At 36.6% G+C, this 23,684-nt stretch overlaps 1 protein-coding gene and 1 pseudogene across 9 annotated transcripts in view; both read right to left on the reverse strand.

The window, feature by feature from the left end:
* SPATA7 (spermatogenesis associated 7) overlaps positions 1-19,572 on the reverse strand; it is a 35,945-nt gene extending 16,373 nt beyond the window's left edge. The window contains exons 1-5 of one of the 9 annotated variants that reach the window (XM_067728521.1): positions 19,396-19,572; positions 14,985-15,059; positions 13,001-13,096; positions 9,503-9,550; positions 3,047-3,180 (exon numbers count right to left, since the gene is read on the reverse strand). In XM_067728521.1, coding sequence (XP_067584622.1) covers positions 3,047-3,180; positions 9,503-9,550; positions 13,001-13,096; positions 14,985-15,059; positions 19,396-19,414 — 372 coding nt within the window. In that variant the 5' untranslated portion in view covers positions 19,415-19,572. Of the gene's footprint in view, positions 1-3,046; positions 3,197-6,244; positions 6,396-9,502; positions 9,551-12,672; positions 12,750-13,000; positions 13,097-14,984; positions 15,060-19,395 lie in introns of those variants that run through there. The other 8 variants (XM_067728529.1, XM_067728547.1, XM_067728555.1 and 5 more) reach the window with 8 other exon arrangements.
* A 2,551-nt stretch (positions 19,573-22,123) lies between these two features.
* On the reverse strand, positions 22,124-22,538 carry LOC137224401 (cytochrome c oxidase assembly protein COX20, mitochondrial pseudogene; annotated as a pseudogene).
* Positions 22,539-23,684: the final 1,146 nt, after the last annotated feature.

The raw sequence follows: 23,684 nt of genomic DNA on the forward strand, positions 1-23,684 counted from the left end.
AATTTTCAAAATTAAAAAGTTTAAAAAGAGACCATCACACACACAAAAAGACTTCCAGTTTCAGCTGACAGATGGAGAGAAATGGAAAGAGCATAGGTCTCACCATTATAATAAGAAAAAAAGCTGGACAAACTGCAAATTAATGATTTTTCTTGAACTATTGAGAGAACTAAGGTCACAACTAACCTAAAATCCACAGTGATATAGGTACCTGCAGGGAGAAACAGAACCTAAGCATTTACTTATTTGGGACAGATGCTGCTGAATGACATATAAACTGGTAAGAAGATTATGCTAGAAGTTTTTAGCTAATTGCTAAGGACTGAGTGTGGACTAGTGTAAGAGTATGAAGCCTCTGAGACTTGGGGAGTTTGTACCCTCTTGCAGGCTTTTCCTCTAGGAAAGAGCTTTTCCACCAAAAGCTCTCAGGGAAGAGCAGGAAGAATCCTGAGAAAATTTCCCCCTTCCCTTGTTTCTTTGGCATGGCTAGGGGAGGGGAACAGCACCCACTGCAGAAATTACTCTCAGACCAATTTTTCCTTTCTCTCAATCTACAGGGGGAAATTCCCTTCACTTTGCCACATAACAATTACAGAAGTGATATTCCATCACCTTTGCTGCATCCCATAGGTTAGAAGCAAGTTACAGGTACTGCCTACACTCAAGACGAGGGGATTATTTAAGGGTGGGGATCACTGTGGGGCTTAGAATCCTGCCTACTACTGTGGGTCAAATAGAAAGTACACAAGAAGAAAGAAGAAATGAAAACATACTAAATGCTCCACTTTAAAAGGCAAAGATTATCAGAGTGAATAATCTGACCCACCTAAAACCTATCTAAAATATTAGGATTAAAAAATGGAAAAAGTGGGGGCTTCCCTGGTGGCGCAGTGCTTGAGAGTCCGCCTGCCGATGCAGGCGACATGGGTTCGTGTCCCGGTCCGGGAAGATCCCACATGACGCGGAGCGGCTGGGCCCATGAGCCATGGCCGCTGAGCCTGCGCGTCTGGAGCCTGTGCTCTGCAATAGGAGAGGCCACAACAGTGAGAGGCCTGCATACCGTTAAAAAAAAAAAAAGGAAAAAGATATACCAAAGGAATACTAATGAAATGAAAGCTGGTTTAACTATATCACTATCAGAAAACACTTTAATATAAAAAGCATCAAGGCAAAGAAGTTCAAACCACAGTGACAACAGGTTAGATTCACCAAGAAAATATATCATCTCTAAGTCTGTATGTATATAATAATATAGACTCAAAAATATAAAACAAAAATTGCTAGTACTAATTCTTGGAGAAATAGCTAAATATATAATCATGTGAAAGATTTCTCTTAATAAAAGATAGACTAATTAGACAAAAAGATCAACAAGATTTGAACACCTAAAAGATATAAAACTTAATCTAATGCATACACTATATATTAAATACTACATACAGCTACAGAATATATTTTCTTTTCAAACATATATGACATAGTGCATTACAAAATATTGTCCAAACAAATAAAAGAAAAAAAAACTGTCTACCTACTGAGCCATAAAACAAGTCTCAACAAATTTCAAGAAATGGATATCACACAGATGTTCCCTGATCAAAATACAATTAGGCTAGAAATCTGTAACAAAGAGAAAACCAGGAAAAAAAGTAGAGATTAATAAACACTTCTAAAAGACGCTTGAGTTAAAGAATAAATTATAATGGAAACTGTAAAATACTTTGAACTGAACCATAATAAAAATACCACATATCAAAACTTGTGGAATGCAGCTAAAGCAGCACTTGAAGGAAAATATATAGCCTTAAAAATGCTCATACTATGAAAGAAGTGAGGCTGAAAATAAACTAAACAAAAGTAGAAGAAAGTACTGTAACATAAACTCAAAGAAAGCCAAAAGAGGAAAATAAAGCATGGACATTACCCAACTAGAAAACGAAGTACAACAGACAGGATCAATGCAGTAAAAGATGTGCCCTTAAAAAGATTAATAAAACTGACAAATCTCTGGTGAGAATAATAAAGAAAAGACTGAAGGCACAAATAAACAACATTAGGATAAAAAGAAGAACTAATACATATTCAATAGAGATTATGAAATGATTTAAGAGATATTATGAACAAGTCTATGCCACGAATTTGAAAATTTAGATGAAATGGACAACCTTCTACATATGTACAACTTATGAAAACAGTTCTATAATGATTTCAAAAATTGCAGTCAAAAATCTCACAAATAAAACTCTAGGCCCAAATAATTTTAGTGCTGAGTTCCATCAAATTCAAGGAACAAATAATTCCAAACTTACATAAACTACTCTAGGGCATGGAAAAAGAGGAAATAGCACCCAGTTTATTTTATGAGGCTAGCAAAACCTGACATAGCAGAAAATAGGGAAAATGACAGGTCAATATCAATAATGGACATAGATGCTAAAACCCTAAACAAAATATTAGCAACTGTATCTGGTAATGTATAAAAAAAGGAATTACATCATGACAAACCTGTGTTTATACTAGGGATGCAAAGTTGATTTAACATTAGAAACTCTCTTATAATTCACTACATTTGAACAGATTAAAAAGAAAAATTGTACCATCATTTCAAAAAATGCAGAAAAAGAATTTGATAAAATTAACACACATTCATGAGAAAGGAAAAAAATCCTCTTAGCAAACTAGGAATCGAAAAAAATTCCCTTAATCAGATGATAAAGGGTATCACAAAAAACCTAAAGCAGGGGTCAGCAAACTATAGCCTACAGGTCAAATCTGGCCCACCACCTTATATGTTAATAAAGTTTTACTAGAACAAAGCTACGTCCATTCATTTACGTACTGTCTATGGCTGCTTTCCAATGGCACAATAGTTGTGACAGAGACACAATAGTTGTGGCCTGGAAAGCCTAAAATATTTACTATTTGGCTATTTACAGGAAAGTGTACCAATTCTGACCTATAGTAAACATTATCAAAAAGTCAGGTTCCACCACCAATGAAGTATCTTAGAAACATTTACTTTTAAAAGGTAAAAGTACTACCTTACCTTTTGTAGAGTGTTAAATAATGACTTGGAATTACTTTTAGAATTGGATTGCATTGCAGTTTTAGTTAATTTCAATTCCCTTTCACACCGTGCTAATCCCTTTTTGAGTTTCTCTCTTCGTTGTTGGTCTGCATCTGAGGGGAAAAAAATCTTTTGAAATACAGAATAAAATAGAAAAATTAATTTTTTGGTGTTAGACGACTAGTAAAGGGCACTTTTTTCTTGCTAAAAATGTTTATACTACTGATATGTAAATAAAAATCCTTATACTTTTCTGTATAAAGATAACAAATATTTAATTCATAGAAACTTCAAATGGATTGACTACTTAAAGAGCAGAAACAAGATATGACAAATTGATTAAGCCTAAGGGCTCAAGGGAGCAATTCCTAGCAGATATAGAGATATAAAGGTTAGAAATGCTTGACCGTGTTGTCTGCAACTGTAATCACCAAATGCAGAGTTTGAATTAATCCATATACTCCCCCGCAAATGAAATATTATTGTCAATACCATCATATGCTATAAAAATTTAAGCTTTATATGAGTCAAAAAAAATGACACTAAATTTTAAAACATTATTTTTAATTAGGATAACTGATTTCCATTTTTCTTAACTGCTAGTCATTTGAAAATACAAAGAAAAAGGGGGTTTCACATTTTAGTGTGCATTAAGTCAGGTATTGAGTCATTATCAAAGACTGAAAATGGCAAAATGAAAGCTAGTCAAGTTTCAGTGTTAAAAAGAAGGCTAACCATAAGTAAAATGACTTGTATTTTCATGTAAAATTTAAAATTTAACATATACTTTTTAATTGGAATCTATATCAACTTAATGAACAAGATAATTTCAAGTTTCAAATCACCCTGATTTAGGGGGGAAAAAAGGGGCAAAAGGTTTGAAAAGACACTTACTAAAGATATACAAATGGCCAATAAGCATATGAAAAAATGCTTTACATCCTTAATCATGAGGAAAATGCAAATTAAAATCATAATGAGACACCACTTCACACCCACTAGAATGGCTATAATCAAAAAAGGAGTCAATAACATGTTAGCAAGGATATGGAGTAACTGAAATCCTAATTATGTTGGAGGCAAGAATATAAAATGGTATGGCCACTTTAGAAAACAGTTTGGCAGTTTCTTAAAAAGTTAAGTATAATTTACCATATGACCTAGCAATTCTATTCTCAGGTGTATGCCCAAGAGAAATGAAAATTCATATTCACACGAAAGACTTGTACATGAATGTTCATAGCGCACTATTCATAATGGTCAAAAAACAGAAACAGCGCGTCAGTCAATTGATAAATAGACAAAATGTGGCATTATCCATACAACAGAATACTATTTAACAATTAAAAAGGAACGAAGTACTGATTTAGGTTACCATATAGGTTAATCTCAAAAACATTATTCTAAGTAAAAGTCTAATGCAAAAAAACACATATATGACTCCATTTATATAAAATGTCCAGAAAAGGCAAATGTATAGAGAAAGAAAGCAGATTAGTGGCTTCCAAGGCTAGGAGTGGGATGAGGAAGCAGCTGCAAAGCTATCATTTTGGGGATCTTCTTAAGGTGAGGAAAATATTCTGAAACTGGTTTGTAGTGATGATTGCACAATTCTGTAAGCTTAGTAAAAATCCATGAATTTTATGGTATGAAAATTATTTGCCAATAAAACTGCTATAAAAAATAAAGCCGGGCTTTCCTGGTGGCGCAGTGGTTGAGAGTCCGCCTGCCGATGCAGGGGACACAGGTTCGTGCCCCGGTCTGGGAAGATCCCACATGCTGCGGAGCGGCTGGGCCCGTGAGCCATGGCCGCTGAGCCTGAGCGTCTGGGGCCTGTGCTCCGCAACGGGAGAGGCCACAACAGTGAGAGGCCCGCGTACCGCAAAAAAAAAAAAAAAAAAAAAAAAAAAAAAAAGTCTTTCTAATGCATTAGAATATGGCATTATTTAGACAATTCAACAAAGTATATAGAGATATTCTAGCTTTGATAAAGACTGAAATTATCAAGTCAGTTGTCTGCTATGACAGAAGAGTATATCTTATAAAAACAGAGATGAATCAAAACCACAGATTTCTTTCTTTTTTAAAATATGTCTATAAAGCCTGTTTCTAAGTTAGTTCATACTGATTATAATGAGCATCAGCTTTGTAACACACAAAGTAATGATTATTAATTACACTTTGGTTTGGTGATTACAATCTTTGCAATTCTTCTAGCCATCACAATTTTCTTCATTTACATGGCCAGAAAGAAAAACTCCTGTCTCAACTGACTGAAAGCAGAAAATATCATGGGATAAATAAGCACTAGCTAAGTCTAAATTCTAAAAACAAAAAATAGGAGTAATTCTTTAAATACAACTTATATGCCGTCAATTTCTGAATTTTTATCTCCATCCTCGAACTCTCTCCTGAACTCCAGACTTTGTATTCCAACTGCCTCCTCAGCATCTCCACCTGGATTTCTAAGAGGTATTTATTTTGAACTTAAAATGACCAAGACTTAACTCTTGATTCACTTCCTCCCCTAAATATCTTCCTATCATATTCCTCATTTCAGTAAGTTGTAACTGTCATTTTAGTTGACAGACTCTAAGTATCGGGAGTCATCTTTGACTCACTCTTCTTTTTCTCTCATATTCTATCTACATCCAGTCCATCAGTAAATACTGTTGACACACATCTGAAATATTTGCAGAATCCAGCCATTTCACATTCCCTCTACTTACAGGCACTTTGGTCCAAGTCACCACTATTTCTCATCTGAATTACTGTCTCCTAACTAGTCATTCTGCTTCTACCACTGACCCTTATAGACTATTTTTAACTCACCAGCCAGAAAGATGCTTTTAAAGTTAAACTGGCTCTGTTCCTTCTCCTCTAATCAAGACCCTCCAATGGCTTCCAATTTCATTTAGAGTGAAAGCCAAAGTGCTTGCAAATAGTCATAGCCCTATGTGGTCTGCACCTCTTTGTCCCATCTCAGTGACCTCATCGCTTGTCACTCTTCAGCTGGCTTATTTCACACCAGCTATACAGCTCTTCTTGCTGTTCCCCTGGATCCACTGATCACAATGCCATGTCAAGGCTTTTGTACGTGCTGTTTTCTCCATCTTGATTGCTCTTCCCTCCTTTACCCACTTGCTTCTCCCTTATTTCTTTCAGGTCTCTGCTCACCTTATCAGTGAGGCCTTCTTCTCCAAAGTCCCAATCTCCCTTATCCTGCTTCATTCTTTTTCATTGCACTTATTACCATCTGATATAGTCTATATTTACTCATTTCTTTGCATTTGCTTATCGTTTGTCTCCTTCAACCGGAATGTAAGGTCTATAAAAGCAAACAGTAGGTGTCCAATAAATAATTGCTGAATTAGTCACTGAATAAACTCTAGTGTACTAAACAAAATATGCAAAATGCCTGATTATTTTAAATTGGTGAATTTGGATTTTAAATTGGTGAATTTGGTTCAGTAAGAGGATTAATACATACATTCAGGCTTGTTAATTACACAACCTGAATAAAAAAGAGATAATCTTGTCTTATACATCTATTGTTCAGGAATTTGTTCAGTATGAAAATTTAGCAAAACTTTCCCATTTAGAGCCTAGTTAAAGAAGATTATTTGATCTAATGTCAACTGGGTAAAACCACCTTAATTCAAATGATTCAGATTTTGAAAGCCTAAAAATATTGAACCAGTTTTCTGTGCTATAAAAAGTTACTAATATGATACAGAAGGAGAAATATACAGCATAGAAATTAAAAATCTGGAAGGATCCTTAGAGATTATCTATCTTTCATTTTACAAAAGAGGAGGGAAAGACATAAAATGACTAGCCCATATAGCTTGTGTGCTATGGTGAAACTGGTCTTTAAAAATATATACTCAACACTGTACTCTTGCCTAAAATGCCTTTACCCTTCTTATAAAATTATTCGAATCCTAAGACTCATTCAAAGATATGAGAACCTACATGAAGGCTTGTTGCAAACATAAAGGTCACAGAAGAGAGAGAATACAAAGTGCCAAGCACAGGGCCTGATAAAGACACTATGCTCACTGGTGGCAACTGGCTCAGCTTAAGTCCCATCTGTTCCTATCTGTTCCACTACGAAAATGTACAATCAGAGATAGGTACGACCAATCCCGTTGTCTGTGATCTTTCCCAGATTGCGCATAAGGGGCATTCTCCTATCTATGCTCTCATTCATTTATCACTTAGCATGCACTACTTGAAGCTGTTATTTATTTTTTAATGCAGAAGTTCTCTCTCAAACTGTAAATAACAATTAAGTTCAAACAGCAGCTTAAGAAAATACTAAACTTAAAGTTTATAATATTTGATATTTATATAATTACAATAAGACAAGCACAGGCTGTGATATCCATGCTCTTTGGCTATTTTAAAGTATGCATTTCTTGATTGGACTCAAAGGCCTCAAAAGGTCTTAAATGGTATCTTTCAGAACATTTTAAAATAGGAATTTCAAATTTTGTGGTCTGATTATTTCCTTAGTAAAGATTTCTAAAAATAGAAATATTTTTCTATGTACATACCATATGTATGTACATACAAAGGGGAGATATATCATGATTCTATAATAATATATGGCAATAGCTTTTCAGATACAAATAACTACCATGTTTATCAGTTAGCTATTAGGATACAAATAGTAGATAATATTTATCTGAAGAAAAGTGCCAGTTATGGTATTTTTAATGAATAATTCAGTAATTTAAAAAATTTATTTATTTTATTTATTTACTTTTGGCTGCGTTGGGTCTTCGTTGCTGCATGCATGCTTTCTCTAGTTGCGGTGAGCGGGGGCTACTCTTCATGGCGGTGTGCAGGTTTCTCACTACAGTGACTTCTCTTGTTGCGGAGCATGGGATCTAGGCACGCAGGCTTCAGTAGTTGTGGCCTGTGGGCTCTAGAGCGCAGGCTCAGTAGTTGTGGTGCACAGGCTTAGTTGCTCGGTGGCATGTGGGATCCTCCCGGACCAGGGATCGAACCCGTGTCCTCTGCATTGGCAGGCGGATTCTCAACCGCTGCGCCACCAGGGAAGTCCCTAATTCAGTAATCTTAACAAGCTGAGGGCAGTGAGAATCACAGAATTCTAGAACTTAAACCTTGCCAAGCTTTTCAGTACTGAAGTACTTCAGTACTTCAGTACATCCGAATTTTTATATACAGGAAAAATGAAACCCAGAGTAGTTAAATTACTTATCCAAAGCTACACAGTGATTTACTGGCAGAGCCTGGGCTCAACTGTAAGTTCTTATACTGAGAAATACAATACAAGCTTCTTTTATGGATGATTTTTAAAAGCTAGAAAATGCTTCCTCAAAATGCAGCATGTCAATACCCATTAGGAGGGTTACTATCAAAAAAAACAGAGAACAAGTGTTGGGGAGGACGTGTAGAAACTGGAACCCTCAAATTGGAAATTGGGAATATAAGATTAAAAGCAGATTTACCATATGGTCCAGAAATTCCATTTCTGGGTATATACACAGAAAAACTGAAAGCAAGGTCTCAAACAAATATTCGTACATCCATGTCTATAGAAGAATTATTCACAATTGCCAAAAGGTGGAAACAACCCAACTGTTCATTGACTTATGAACATATAAACAAAATATGGTAGTACATACAATGGAATATTAGTCAGCCTTAAAAAGCAAGAAGATTTCTGACACATTACAACATGGATGAGCCTTAAGGACACTGTGCAAGTGAAATAAGTCAATCACAAAAAGAAAAACACTGGATAATTCCACTTAAATGAGTTACCTAGGGAACTAGGTAACATTGAGACAGAATATAGAACGATGGTTGCAGGGTGAATGGGGAGTTACTCTTTAATGGGTGTGAAGTTTCAGTTTTGCAAGATGAAAAGAATTCTGAAAATGGATAGTGGTTATAGTTGTACCACAATATGAATGTACTTAATGACACTGAATTGTAGACTTAAAAATGGTTAAGATGGGGTCTTCCCTGGTGGCACAGTGGTTGAGAATCTGCCTGTCAATGCAGGGGACACGGGTTCGAGCTCTGGTCTGGCAAGATCCCACATGCCGTGGAGCTACTAAGCCCGTGCGCCACAACTACTGAGCCTGCGCTCTAGAGCCTGTGAGCCACAACTACTGAGCCCATGTGCCACAACTACTGAAGCCTGCGCACCTAGAGCCCATGCTCCACAACAAGAGAAGCCACCTTAATGAGAGGCCTGTGCACCACAACGAAGAGTAGCCCCCGCTCGCTGCAACTAAAACGAAAGCCCATGCACAGCAACAAAGACCTAATGCAGCCAAAAATGAATAAATTTATTAAAAAAATAAAGTTAAAAAAATGGTTAAGATGGTAAATTTTAGGTCATGTGTAGTTTACCATAATTTTTTTTTTAAAGGCAATATGTTAAAAATTACTTACATTTGATGCTGGCACTCATGCTTAGTGGAACTGAGCAGTCTACTGCAGCTGAAAGAAAGATCAGTTGTTTAATATTATTCTTAATTTTTATAAATGACAATAAATATCAAATGCGAAAATCACAAAAAGTTCCAGAACTTGCACTTCCTTGTTTTGATTTTTATTCTACTTATAGAGATGAAAAATACCTTTGATAAAAAATATACTGGTTGGGATTAACAGCTCATTAGATACTGCAGAAGGAAATATTAGTGAACTTGAAAACACAGCAATATAAATATTCAAAATGAAACAGAGTAAAGACTGGAAAACAAATGTGCAGAGCATCACTGACTTAACCTACCTGTATCACTCACTTAACATACTTGTAACTGGAGTCCCAAAACAAGCTTGAGAAAATAAAAGAGCAGAATTGGAGCACCTACATTATCTAATTTCAAGACTTACTGTAATGCTATAGTGATGACAGCAGTGTGGTATTCTAATAGACAAACAGATCAACAGAACTGAAGAGTAAGTCCAGAAACAGACTCTTGCATATGGTCAATTGTCTTTTAAAAAGTGCCAAGGCAGTTCCATAAGGAAAGGACAATCTCTTCAACAGATCGTACTTCAATATTTAGATATCCATAGGCAAAAAAGTGATCCTTATATCATACCTTATAAAAAAACTAACCCAAAATGGATTATAAACTGAAATGTAGGAGCTAAAACTTATACTTCTAGAAGAAAACACACAAGAAAATCTTAATGACCTAAGATTAGGCAAAGATTTCTTAAACAGGATATGAAAAGCATAAACTATTAAAAATTTGAAAAGCTGGACTTGATTTCACATAGAACAAAATATTTTTCTTTAGATTTTTTAATCATTTAAAATATAAACTTCAGAAAACATGAACCAAAATTTAAAAACTTTAGCTCTTCTAATGATAAAATTAAAAAATAAAAGACACTGGTGAAAAACTGGTGGAATTCAAATAAGGTCTGTATTTAATAATATTGTGTCAATATTAATTTCCTGGTTTTAATAATTGTATTATAGCTTTGGAAGATTTTGACATCAGGAAAAGCTGGGTGAAGGGTTTCTTTGACATTCTGTACTATTTTTGCAACTTTTCTGTAAGCCTAAAGTTATTTCATAATAAAAACTTCAGAAAATGAAAAGACAAGTCACAGACTGGGAGAAAATATTTGCAAAATATGTATATGACATAGGACCCATATTCATGTAAAGAGAACTCTCAAAACTTAATACTAAGAAGACAAACAATCCATTTTTTAAAAATGGGCAAAAAATTTAAATAGATATTTCACCAAAGAAGATATACAGATGGCAAATAAGCATAAGAAAAGTTGCTCAATGAAAAGGGAACCCCTGTGCACTGCTGGTGGTACAATCACTATGGAAAACAGTATGAAGGTTCCTCAAAAAATTAAAAATAGAACTACTATATGATTCAGTAATTCCATTTCTGGGAATTTACCTGAAGGAAATAAAAACAGTAATTAAAAAGCTATATGCACTCCAATGTTCACCACAGCATTATCCACAACAGCCAAGATATGGGAGCAAGCTAAGTGACTATTGATAGATGAATGAATAAAGAAGATGTGGTGTACATATATGATGGAATATTACTCAGCCATAAAAAATGAAGTCTTGTCTTTTGCTATAACATGAATGGATCTAGAGGGTATTATGAGAAGTGAAATAAGTCAGACAAAAAAGACAAATACTGTATGATCTCACTTATATGTGGAATCCGAAAAACAAAACGAACAAACAAAATGAAAAGACTCAGATACAAAGAGTAAATGAGTGGTTGCCAGAAAGGAGGGAGCTGGGAATGGGGGGCAAAATAGGTGAAGGGGATTAAGAGGTACAAGCCTCCCTTTATACAATAAATAAGCCACGGATAAGTACTACATAGCATAAGGAATAGGGTCAATAATATTGCAATTAACTTTTTATGGGGACAGGTGGTTAGTAGACTTGGTGATCATTTCATAATGTATGCAAATGTCAAATCACTATGTAGTACACCTGAAACGTAATATTGTATGTCAACTATATTTCAATTAAAAAAAGGGAAAAAAAATTTGCTCAACATCATTAGACATTAGGGAAATAGAAACTAAAACCCTATGAGATACCATTACATATCCACTAGGACTGCCAATAGGAAGTGTTGATGAGGATGTGGAAGTGATGGAAATGAAAAATGTCACTCTGGAAAACAGTCTGGCAGTTTCTTATAAAGTTAAACATACACTTTACCATATTACGCCACCATTCCACTCCTAGCAAATAAATTTATCCAAGTGAAATGGAAACATACATTCAAAGATTCTATGTGAATGTGTACAGCAGCTTTATTCCTAATTGCCAAAAGTGAGTCAATACAATCCAGATGTCCACCAACTGATGAAGTGATAAACTAATTGTGGTATATTCATTAAATGGAATACTGCTTAGCAATAACAAGGAAGAAATACTGAACATGGATTAGTTTCAAAAGTGTTAACTAATTGAGATAAGCCAGACCCAAAATGATACATATTGTATAATTCCATTTATATGAAATTCTAGAAGAGGCAAAACTATAGTGAGAGAAAGGAGATCAGTGGTTGCCAGGAACTGGAGGGAAGAGAGTGATTGCAAAGGACCAGGGAGAACCTTTTGGGACGATGAAAATGTTCTATACCAGGAGTCAGTGAACATTCTCCGTAAAGGAACAGAGAGCTAATTCTACAGGCTTTGCAGGGTGATATAGCCTCTGTCACAACTAGTCAACTCTGCCTTTTAGTGTAAAAGCCACCAGACGATGTGTAAAAGAATGAATGTGACTGTGTTTATTTATGGACGACAGAATTTCAATTTTATGTAACGTTCACATGTTACAAAATATTATTCTTCTGATTTTTTTCAACCATTTAAAAATATAAATAGCACTCTTAGTTCAGGAGCTGTACAAAAACAGGTGGCAGGATGACTTGGCCTGCAAGCTGTAGTTAGCCCATCCTTCTTTTATAGCATGACTGTAGTGGTGATCATAAAAATGTATATATTTTTCAAAAATTTCAACTGTACACTTAAAATTAGTTCATTTTATTATATTTAAGTTACACCTCAATAAAGCTGACAAAAAGAAAAAAATTGTAGTTACCATCTTCTCTGTGTAGCTTCTTCAAATTTGAAAACAGAAGAGAAGATCATAAACTTTTGTTATATTAAGATCAGCATCTAATCGCAAAAATATATTAGGAATAACAGGTAAAATGAAACAACATAGATATTACATTCAAATACAGTTAATAAAAATGGCATTTTGAATTTGCTAGGTATATAGAGTCTGTGGTTGGTATCTTACTACACCAAACACAAACCCATGGGTATATAATGTATTCATTTTTGCTACAGATTTACACTAATTAGAAGTGAAGCTGAGAAGGGTTTAAATTGGGTACAGAAAGTTAACATTTGCACGTTTTTACCTTTGGCTGAAAGGATTTTATTATAGTGAACAGCCATGTGATTCTTGACCAGTTGGAGGGTACTTAGTCTGAGAGAGGAGGAGTCAGTGCAAAAAGCTAAAAATTAAAACATATTTAATCATTATATATTTAAAATATAAAAGTCATCATGAGATAAACAAGTTACTGATTATTAAGCTCCTTTTTATAAAATGTTCTGAAGTTTAACCATGGAGATACTGACATCATATCTGTGATGCTGAATATGTCCTAGCTGTCACCTTGCACTGATAACGAGCTATTCACTACTTTGCGTTCAAACCTTTCTAGGAATAAGTTTTACAAGCCTGAGAGTTTTGGGAAGAGACTGAGAAATATAATCTACCATTACATTTACAAAACTATTTCTTATCGACAGCTCTCAATCTCATAACTAAAAACGTTTAGCTGCTTGCCTGATGATAAAATAATGTTACCATTGTTAACACTTGAATACATGGAGTCTGGGAAACCAAACAAATCCCAAACTCCGAAACTCTAGGCAAAGATTCTATTCTGAGATGCAAACTTCTAATTTTACATCTGAAAACAAGACCTACAAATCTGTTTACTGCATTCTTTTTGAAGTATTAGGACTATCTTAAGACAAGTATAATTACAAAGAAATTGGATGACATTAAACTTCTTGACCTCCTCTAAACTGTTAAAAGAAATCTTAGAATTAAGCATGTATATATTAGTTTAAATGTATAAAATGTAAATGTAGGCATAACTTTTTTAAATATTAAAAAGTTTTTGAGAATACATGCATGTGGTTAAAAATTATAGCTAAAATGGCATAGAGACATTGAAAAAGAAGTGAATTTCCTGCCCTGACCCCTAGGGCAGAATTTCCTTCCAAGGAAATTCTATGCATAATAAAAGTATATACAATAATGATAATCTTGACACTAATACTACAACTACTACTAAAAACATTTATTGAATAGGTACCATGCATATATTGCTCTAAGCTCTTTACCTGTAAAAACTCATTTAGTCATTATTATCACCATTTAATAGATGTGCAAACTGAGGCAGAGAGATGTGAGTAAGGTCTTCAAGGTCACACAGCTGATAAAGGATGCAGTTTAGATGTGAACCAAGGCAACCTCATACTTACAATCACTATTCCTATACCAGCTCTGCACATATATTCTTTAAAAAAAAGTTAGTATACGACGTATTGTTCTTTATCCTGCTTTTCTATGTATGTATCTTTTAAAACTAGTTCAAAATTTTTATTTAAAAATTGATTTTCAAAGTTTATGATTCTGGCTCTATGTGTATATATGCTTTATTACAAAGAAATAAATGAAGTAACAGAAAATGATTCTTCTTTCACATTTGGAGGATCAGTATAAAGGATTTTTCATGTAAGTAAGGAAAGAAAGACTTTCAATTAGTATTTTGCCTAAAAACCCAGGCTAAAATATTTTAAGCTATAATTATAAAAATACTTTAAATGTACATTAAAATTTACTTTAAAGGCTTTAAAATGTGAAAACATCTACAGAATACAGATTCCGCTTTCATAGAATCTAGAAGTCCAATTGGATAAAGAGGCCCAGTTGGATAAGTGTTTGCTCCTGATACAAAATGCATTTTTCAAGGGCTCTTTTCCTCTGCACAGCTTTTCCTTTTCAGTGCTGTGTCTTTAACAATCTGCTAATCACCATTTTAACAAGGCATGCCTTCAGCCAGGGTAGTTGGCCAGCAAAGAGAAGAGCTGGGCTGGAGCTGCAGCAGGGAGCACAAGGTAGCAAGGTCCACATCCAGGGCGTGATGGGCTCCTAAATTCTCTAACCTCAAGAATTCCTATAATATGTAATTATAATTGATAATATGAAGTTCAAATATTGATTAAATGAAGTATTTTTTCATCATGTTACATAATTTACAAATAAAGGAAACACACTTGGTCAATCTTTTAACAATCTTTTACCATTTTAAGTACCTCACTTACCATTACTTTTGGTGCTCAAGTGTCCTTTAAATAGGCAGGGTGGACCATATCTGGGAAGGACAGAGGTTGCTCTGACTTTTAACAAAAAAACATGAATTAGGATAAATGAAACACAACTTTCACAAAGACACTACTGAACACATAAAAAATAATAAACTTATCTTTACCAAAATTGTTTAAAATTTTATTCAATCATATTACTAACCAGCAATGATATATCACACAAAAATTCGGCGGCCATAGATAAAAGGCTTTCTCTTTTAAGAAAATAAGTAATTTTCAAAACAGTTGTGCCTTGAGGCTTAAGTTTCACTGGATAAAATGATAAACACATTAATTATGTTATTTGATATATACTGACTTTATTCAGTAAATCACTGACCTACTGGTTTTTAAATGATTTTGAGACAGAACACAACTAGATTTTCAGTTGATACATATGATTAACTATTTCAGTTAATCATAGGCTGGTCTGTCCTTAAAAATAACTTTAAGTAATCCTCTCACAAAGTAATTTGGTAAATTATAAATTATACAGTATAATATTATTATATGTAAGTATATAAAAATGTCAGAATCAGAACTTAATGATTAAAGGTGTCTTAAGGTTCATCTAGTCCAACCCACTTACCCTCTTGGTTGGATTCTATCTAAACATCTTATATTCATAAATTTATTTATTCATTCATTCATTCATTCATTTATTCATGGCTGTGTTGAGTCTTCATTGCTGCCCATGGGCTTTCTCTAGTTGCAGCGAGTGGGGGCTACTCTTTGTTGCAGTGCGTGGGCTTCTCACTGCGGTGGCTTCTCTTGTTGCGGAGAACGGACTCTAGGCACCCGGGCTTCAGTAGTTGTGGCATGTGGCCTCAGCAGTTGTGGCTCGTGGGCTCTAGAGCGCAGGCTAAGTAGTTGAAGCCCATGGGGTTAGCTGCTCTGCAGCATGTGGGATCTTCCCCAACCAGGGCTCGAACCCGTGTCCCCTGCAATGGCAGGTGGATTCTTAACCACTGAGCCACCAGGGAAGTCCCTAAACATCTTATATTTAAAAGCACCTCTAGTGATGGAAAACTCACTCTGTCCCCTAAAGTCAGTGTCTCATGTTTCAGACCAGATAGGCTGTCAGAAAATTATATATATACTTTATCACAAAATAACTTCTCTCCCGAAAAAGTGATTGTGTTTTGAGGGGTAACCTCCAAGATAGGAAGGCTGAGTTACAGAGTTTAATGGAATTTAACGTGCAAAATATAGTGTATCCCAAGACATGTTTTAAGTGGGTAAAATGGCCAGTCTGCTATCAGGTGAACTTTTATAAGCTATAAAGGTGTGGGGAAGACACAAAGTCTGGAAGAAATATGATGTTTGAAAATAGAAAAAGAGTTATCGAGATAGTAGAACTAAAGTCTAGGATCAGAGAACAAAGCCTGCCAGAACAGACTAAAACAAAAAACAATCTGAGATCAGAATACCCAAGAAGCTCCTTCTATATCATAGGCCAGAGCCAGAAGGAAAACTATTAACTTATTTAGGACAAGAGAAGCCAAGGTGATACCACTTGAGCTGGTAATGAAGACAGTCATGAAATTAGCATAGTTTTTGCCCAGAGAGAGAGACTAAACATAAAAAGAGCAAACTAACCAACAAACTCTCAAGCAAACCTTATTTCTCCAGAGGGAAAAAAGTGTTGACTTTTTGCCTGCCCAGAATCCAATGCCCCTTTATCTGGAAATAGGACCTCAACCTGCTTGGGGAACCACTCCTCCCCTCTCTTAGCCCAGCTGGTTCAAGTGGAGCCCACTGCTCAGAGGTGGGCATATCACCCCAAACTGGCCAGCAATGATGACTGAATCAGGAATGACTATGTGACCCAAGTCCAGCCAATGAGACATAATCATGGGACTTTTACTGGAACTCTTAGGAAATTCCTAGAACATAAATAAGTGTGGCACTACTGGTGGCCATCTTGCACAACACAATGGGAACCTGTCTGAGAACGAAGCCTACACAGAGGGAAGTGTAACCAAGACCAAATGAGATCCCTGGTAACATCGTCTGAGTATCGGGGTCTAACCATGTTTGAAGCTCTACCCTCCCTAGCCTATTCGTACATGAACTCAAAAAGTCGTATTTTAGCTTAAGCCATCTTGAGTTGGGCTTCTTCACCTGTAGTCAAATGCTAACTTACTGAATACCGCTAACTGTGCCTGGCACTGTTCTAAGCACTTTGTAGAAACAAATTCACTTAATCCTTACAACAATCCTATGAGGGGTACTATCATTATCCCCACTTTATAGATGAAGCACAAAGAGGTAAGCATGTAACTTCCCCAAGATTACACAACTACTATGTGACAGATTTCAGGTCTGAACCTAGGCAGTCTGGCTTCTGAGTCAACCATTACACTATCTTGATCAATATAAATTGCTTAGGGCTCAAACCATGCTCCAAGCTACTATATCAAGTGAAACAGGCTAAGAAGTATGTAGTTTATTCCCTGTATGCAGTTTATTCCCTCCAAATTCCTTTCTAATGTATGTGTGTTTCCCTTCAGTTCACAGAAAAAGAAAAAGCAGGTATATCTAGAGAAGTTAGAAAGCACAATGTCAGAGAGAATAAATGACAAAAGATAAATTATAACGTTCGATGTCTTAATATTTTGTGCTCTTGAAAGCATCAAAGGTAACCTCTTAATGAAATCAAAGAAATTTAGAAAGTGCAATACTTTCAGTTAAAATTAAGTATTTTAGCTCTGGCTAAAATTACTTATGGTTTCCTATTAATAATTGTGGTATGGGAGAACTGACTACCCTAGATCTCTGTTGAATATTACATTTTGTTTAAAAACTCAAAATAAAAAACGTTTGATACTATATATTATATAATGTCCTAAAAATGAAGCTAATTAAATTGGGTAAGTTATAAAAATAGAAACCTTTTTACATTTTGACATGAGCCTGACTTTAAAAATAATTTAATTAATAAATACTGACACTAAGTCTTACTAAGTCTATTATATTCTAAATTTTACATATATCCTTTCCCATGCTCCCACTTCTACCATGGGATAGTTAAGTAAAACAATGGCTCTCGGATTTCACATTCATCACACCTGCGTTCAAAGCCTGTTGTGCCACTTAACTGTGACCTTGGCAAGTTACTTATGATCTTTTAGTTTCTTCACTGTAAAATGAGAAATACCTATGTACAAGATGTTCTGTGGATTGAAAAACGTTAACTTGGGAATAGTTTCTGGTACACAGCAAGAGTAATGTTAGCCTATGTGGTAAAACTTCTGAAAACCATTAACAGCACTTTCGTTTGCTTTTTCTGGAACTTAGGTGGCAAGGTGTCAGAGTATACTGTTTGGTGATCAATGAATAGTTATCTCCTACATTTAGAACAGCACTTATTTTGATCAATACATAATAGAGGTGCACTTGTATTCAAAGCAAGACTTGTTGCAAGGAACCATCCAGCAGCTTGGTTTAAAGGTACAGTCTAAAATAGATAAGAACACTGAATTGGGAGAAGAGGTCTGAAGACTGCCTTATCTGCCTCGCTCATAAAGTGCGAAGATGCAGATTATTTGGACTGGTCTGACTCCTAGAATAAAGTTATATGGCTCAAATTGTTCCACAGTGATGTACATTTTAACCTAGAGTATTCAGTCAAGGGCAGGTATACATACTGACCATGGATTAGTCCTTTGCTCCTAAAACTGTAGCCAGCAATGCTGCATCATTTGGAAGCTTATTAGAAATGTAAAATCTCAGCCCCGCCCCCGCCCCGCATCAGACTTACTGAATCATAACCAGCATTTTAACAAGATTCCTAGGTGATTCCTATTCGCACTAAAGTTAGAGAATCCCTGGGTTACTCAATGGTGTTTTTTTTCGGGGAGGCGGGGACGGGGTTACAGTATGAAGGATTTTGTATTTACTGAGTACTTACAATGTGCCAGGAGCTTTGTATGTATTATCCGCATTTAATCCTCAAGATTAAATGGGTGTTTTTACCACCACCCATGGTTCGAGATGAGGAAACTGAGGCTCACCCCTCGGGAGTGCAGCGGGGCTTAATATTGGGCCCGGGGAGGTCTGACTCCAAAGACCACATTTGGTTCCTCTGCCTCCGACCCCGAATTCAGGGGACAGGGCCTCCTGGAGTCAGGGCAACAAATTCTGAGCAAGAAGTGGATCTGTGAAGCCCGCAAGCAGGGCTTCATCCCGGGCGAGAGGCCTGGGCAGCTCGGGGCAACATTCGGGTCAACACCGGCGACTAAGCAGGGGTCGGGGAGCGCCCAGCGCGCGGCCTCGACCCGCGCGGCCCGTTACCCGGACCCCAGACCCGAGGGTCGGATAGCGGGTCGACGCGAGATGGCGGTCGCCCGCGACAGCTGCCTTTTACCTCTCCGCCTGCCATCCATGCTTAGATCCTCCTGCAGCCGCCGTGGGGACACGCTGGGTCCCCTTTGGTCCTTCCCGGGGCCGGGCCAGCCCCTGCAGCAGACGTTTGGCGAGAAAGAAGCCGCGGGCGGCGGCAGGAGCTGAAGACTGACGCAAAGCAGGTTGCTAAGTGCAGGCTCCAAGGCGCCGGGATTGTGACGTCACGGCGCAGGGACGTGCGCTCCCGCGGCCCCGCAGCCCCGCCCCCCGCCGCAGAGGACGCTAGGGTGGACAGACTGGGCGGGGAAAGAGCCCCAAGCGCCAGTCTGTTGCTCTGGATCTCTGCTAGTAGTCCACAGAGCGGCCGCCAGTCAGGAGTCGAGCCACCAGCACCTGGCAGGCCTTATCCCTTCGGGAAGAGATGGTAGTCTCATCTGGCATCCATGTCCCTTGGGTCCCGGAAGGAAGTCAAACGCAATTGGGTAACATTTAACCAGCTCCAAATAATTAAATTTCCAAGCAGTACGTGAACATTTGGATTAGTGAAAATCCTGGGGATGAAAAACATCTACATATTTATATCTTAATTCTTAACCCCAGTAATCAGTTTGCATTTCCTTTCTGCTTACTGAGCTTCCTCCATCCTCTTCCACCACCCCCCTCCGCCTTTTTTATCTTAAGGCGCCAATGTGTTTTCCTTTATGATGGAAGAGAGTTGCAACATGAACAAGGCATTGATTTATCCGTGACTTTGAACAATTTGTTTAATTTTGAAGCAGTTACTTTTGAATTCTTGGAAATAAGAACAGAATGGCGTGTGGAGCATAGTAATGTGTCACTTCTCAGCAGCAGCTCTACTGACATTTTGGGCTGGATTCATAATTCTTTGTTGGGGGGTGGCTGTCCTGTGCACTGTAGGATGTTTAGCAGTATCCCTGGCCTCTATGCACTGCATGCCAGTAGCAACCCACCCACTCCACCCCTGGTTGTGACAAAAAATGTCTCCAGCTGTTGCCAAAGTTCCCCTGAGAGGCAAAACCGCACACAGACACATACACACACACATACACGCCCCCAACCTCTGCTGTAATGGAAAAAGTACTGGCTTTGGAGTCAGATATGTGGAACTTAATTGTGAGTGTTTTGCCACAGTTAGTTCCTAAATTTCTTGAATTAGTTTCCAAACCTCTCCAAGCCTCAAGCCCCTCTTTTCTAAGATGTAAGAGATGCTACTAACTTTGTAGTTGTAAGGATTAACACATACAGTGCCTGGCAAAATGAGATGTTCAGAAAATAAAAGTCTTCTCTCTTCTAAGACTTTGTCTCGGAAGAACTTGGGTATCAGGAAATTCAGGCATAAGGGAGTAAGTCAGGAACACTATGAAAAGGAAAGGGGAATAAGCCAGAAATTCATCTGAACTCCTGATTCTCTAAAACTCTAGGGAAAGGAGAAAATTAGCTTCAAAATCTGAGAACTATGAAGTGTGTGTGATGGTTCTGTGGCCCCCAACAGCAGAAGTCATTTAGAAGGGTGCAGGGGTAGAGAGTCAGGTGTTACCGAGAGAACAAAAACACTCTTGCCTACCTACTTATTAATGCTTGAAATCCCTGTCTAAAAACATGAAACCTTTTATTCCACTACTAGCATCTGGAAAATATCTTGCGTATAATAGGCCTCCAGTAAGCATTTGTTAGATTGAATTACAACCAGAACATAAAGGGCAAACGCCTCTGGGAGAAGCAACACAGTGACTTGACTCACACAAAGGTGATGCCAGCTTCTCTTGTGAAAGTAGATTTTGGGTATCAAAAGTAAATTTGAGTTTCAGATAGGAAAGGGCCTCCACGATTAAGCGAGGACCGCAAAGTGGGAGAGGGTTCTGAAGACTATATTGCTTGCTATCCAACTTCAGCTGAAGCCATCCTCATTTCATTATTTTTCTTTTAAGTATTTTATTCCAATTCTTTCAAGAAGTGGACAATAGGGTCTTTTTCTCTCCAATTTTAGCAGAGAACATATTATCATAAGTGCATTTTAATTTGTCCTTGGCTTTCACTCTATGTGTATAAAGAAGAGAGAGAAGATCCTTTCTGGTTGCTGTTCCCAGGAGATAATCCATGATCATAGGCAGATGCATGCAGCTAATATGGGCTTATTGTAGATTTAGCTTCCAGGAACACGCTTCCACTGGGGAATCACCACCAGTTGCAATAGTCTTGGAGAAGAGACATTCCTGAAGACCTTTTGTTGAGTATTTAAACATGAATTTCTCATTGTTAAGAAATCATTCCAATGGTACATTTTTGTTATTGATATCTGGAGGCTTGTATCTGTATTTTAGAAGGAAAACAATTTTCTCCCTTAATGCATTGCTATGTTTACTTTTATTATTGAGTTTCTTCTTTTTGTCTTAGCTTGTCAGCTCAAAACTAAGACTTGTGCTCAGTTGCAATAACTATTCATAGCCTATTTTTCTATTTATCTCTTTAATTCCCTTTATTAGGCAGGTGGCTTTTATTCTTCTACTCTTATTTAATGGTTTAATCAAACCTATTTTTTAAAGCATTAAACATGAGGTTTATTTTAAGGATGAGTCCACTGTGTGTTATACTGACAGTAGATACAGGGCCAGAATAAGTTTGTAAATATTCATACATGTGTAAAAAAGACTGCAACTTACACATACTTTCTTTACTTGATTGAAAGACTTATTATGGTACATAAAATGCTTTCTGTAGTTGATCTCAGCTTTGTTCACACTGAAGTGAGTTGCATCCAGGTTTTCTAAGCTCAAGACTGCTCAATCGCTGCTGCTGCCACCGTTGGTTTGTTTTCTTTCAGGATCAAGGTGGATACTTTCATATAAAATCTTGTTTTTAATTCCTTCTCTGGCAAGTCTTTCCTGGATTCTTAGCTTTGCATAATTATACCTACAATTGAACCAGCATCCTAAAGTTACCAAGATAAAACCTCCTACTTCCAACATCACGTGATCTTCTAATTCTACTGGTTAACAAAAAATGTCCAAAGCCAGCCTCAACAGATCCTAATGAGCCGTATAATATCGAATCCCGTGCATAGGGAATGTTTTCAACATCTGAAATTCATAGGAGCTTAAACGGCTTCCCCTTCCTGGGCTCCCCGGGCTCCAGCACAGCTGCCATGGGGACGGTCGGCGCCTTTGCCCCTAATCAAGCCTATTTTTAATCAGATGAGTTTGAAGCCCTTTGGAAATGGGGATATAAATAAAATAAACTATGTATTATTACATACCATAATATATAGCCTAATACATATATAGTTCATTTATTCTATTTTATTCTATATTATTTTAAGACATATTGTATTATTACATTTACATTTAATCTATATCTTTATAGAGTACCATTACTTGCATAATTCAGAGGATTCCTGGAATTTATATTTGTCTGCTTGGCCATGCTCAGTATCATCAATGAAAACTATCCAGTAAATGCAGTGAAAGCACCAAGAGATAAAGGCCAAGATAATCTTTTCCCATTCAATGGCTAATTATGAACATATTTTCATCTTTAAAGTCCCTGAAGGACAAAAATGAAGGACTTTTTTTAGGGAATATTTTTTAAGGTGTACCTATCAGGGCAGAGAAAAGAAATGAAATGAAATGATCAATGTGCCCTATATGTTGGCCCCAGTCTCAAAACAAAATCCCTTAGGTTTTGGTGGAAACCTTGGAAATTTGAGCTATTGACTATTTCTCAGTCATTCTCCAATCAAAATACTGTAGCTATTCATTCATCTAATAAGTAAATGAGAAAATGGAACTTCAGAGCTTGGCGGTATTAGCATGTTATGAAGTAATGGATTAATTTGCTGTTTGTCACTAGAGGGGGCTTTAGGAAAGTTTTAAGCTGCATCTCTATGAGGAAGACAGTCAAGCCATAGGAGGCAACATTAACTTACAAATCTTACTCAAGGAGTGTAAGGAGTGAAAAGCATTTTGAAACGTGACTTCAAGGTAGAGCTTCTCCAATAATTGTTAGTGACATATATACCGAGTTCTTTCTTGAGCACAGGAAGAAATTACTGTATTATCTGAAGGCCCTTCATGAATAAAAAAATCTTCATCATTGTCAACCTATAACTTGAGTTTTCTTAATTTTATTGTTAAAGCTGGAGAGAACAGTAATGACCATAATCTCTATAAAGCAACATGTGCTTAACAGATAGAAAAAAAGGACAGATAGACAAAAAAAGAGTGATAATAGGATAAACTGATCCCAAATGACCATTTTGAGTTCTCGTAAGAAAAAGAACTCTGATATCTGAAC

Source organism: Pseudorca crassidens, chromosome 1 (genome assembly GCF_039906515.1).
Source record: "Pseudorca crassidens isolate mPseCra1 chromosome 1, mPseCra1.hap1, whole genome shotgun sequence".
Lineage (NCBI taxonomy): Eukaryota > Metazoa > Chordata > Mammalia > Artiodactyla > Delphinidae > Pseudorca > Pseudorca crassidens.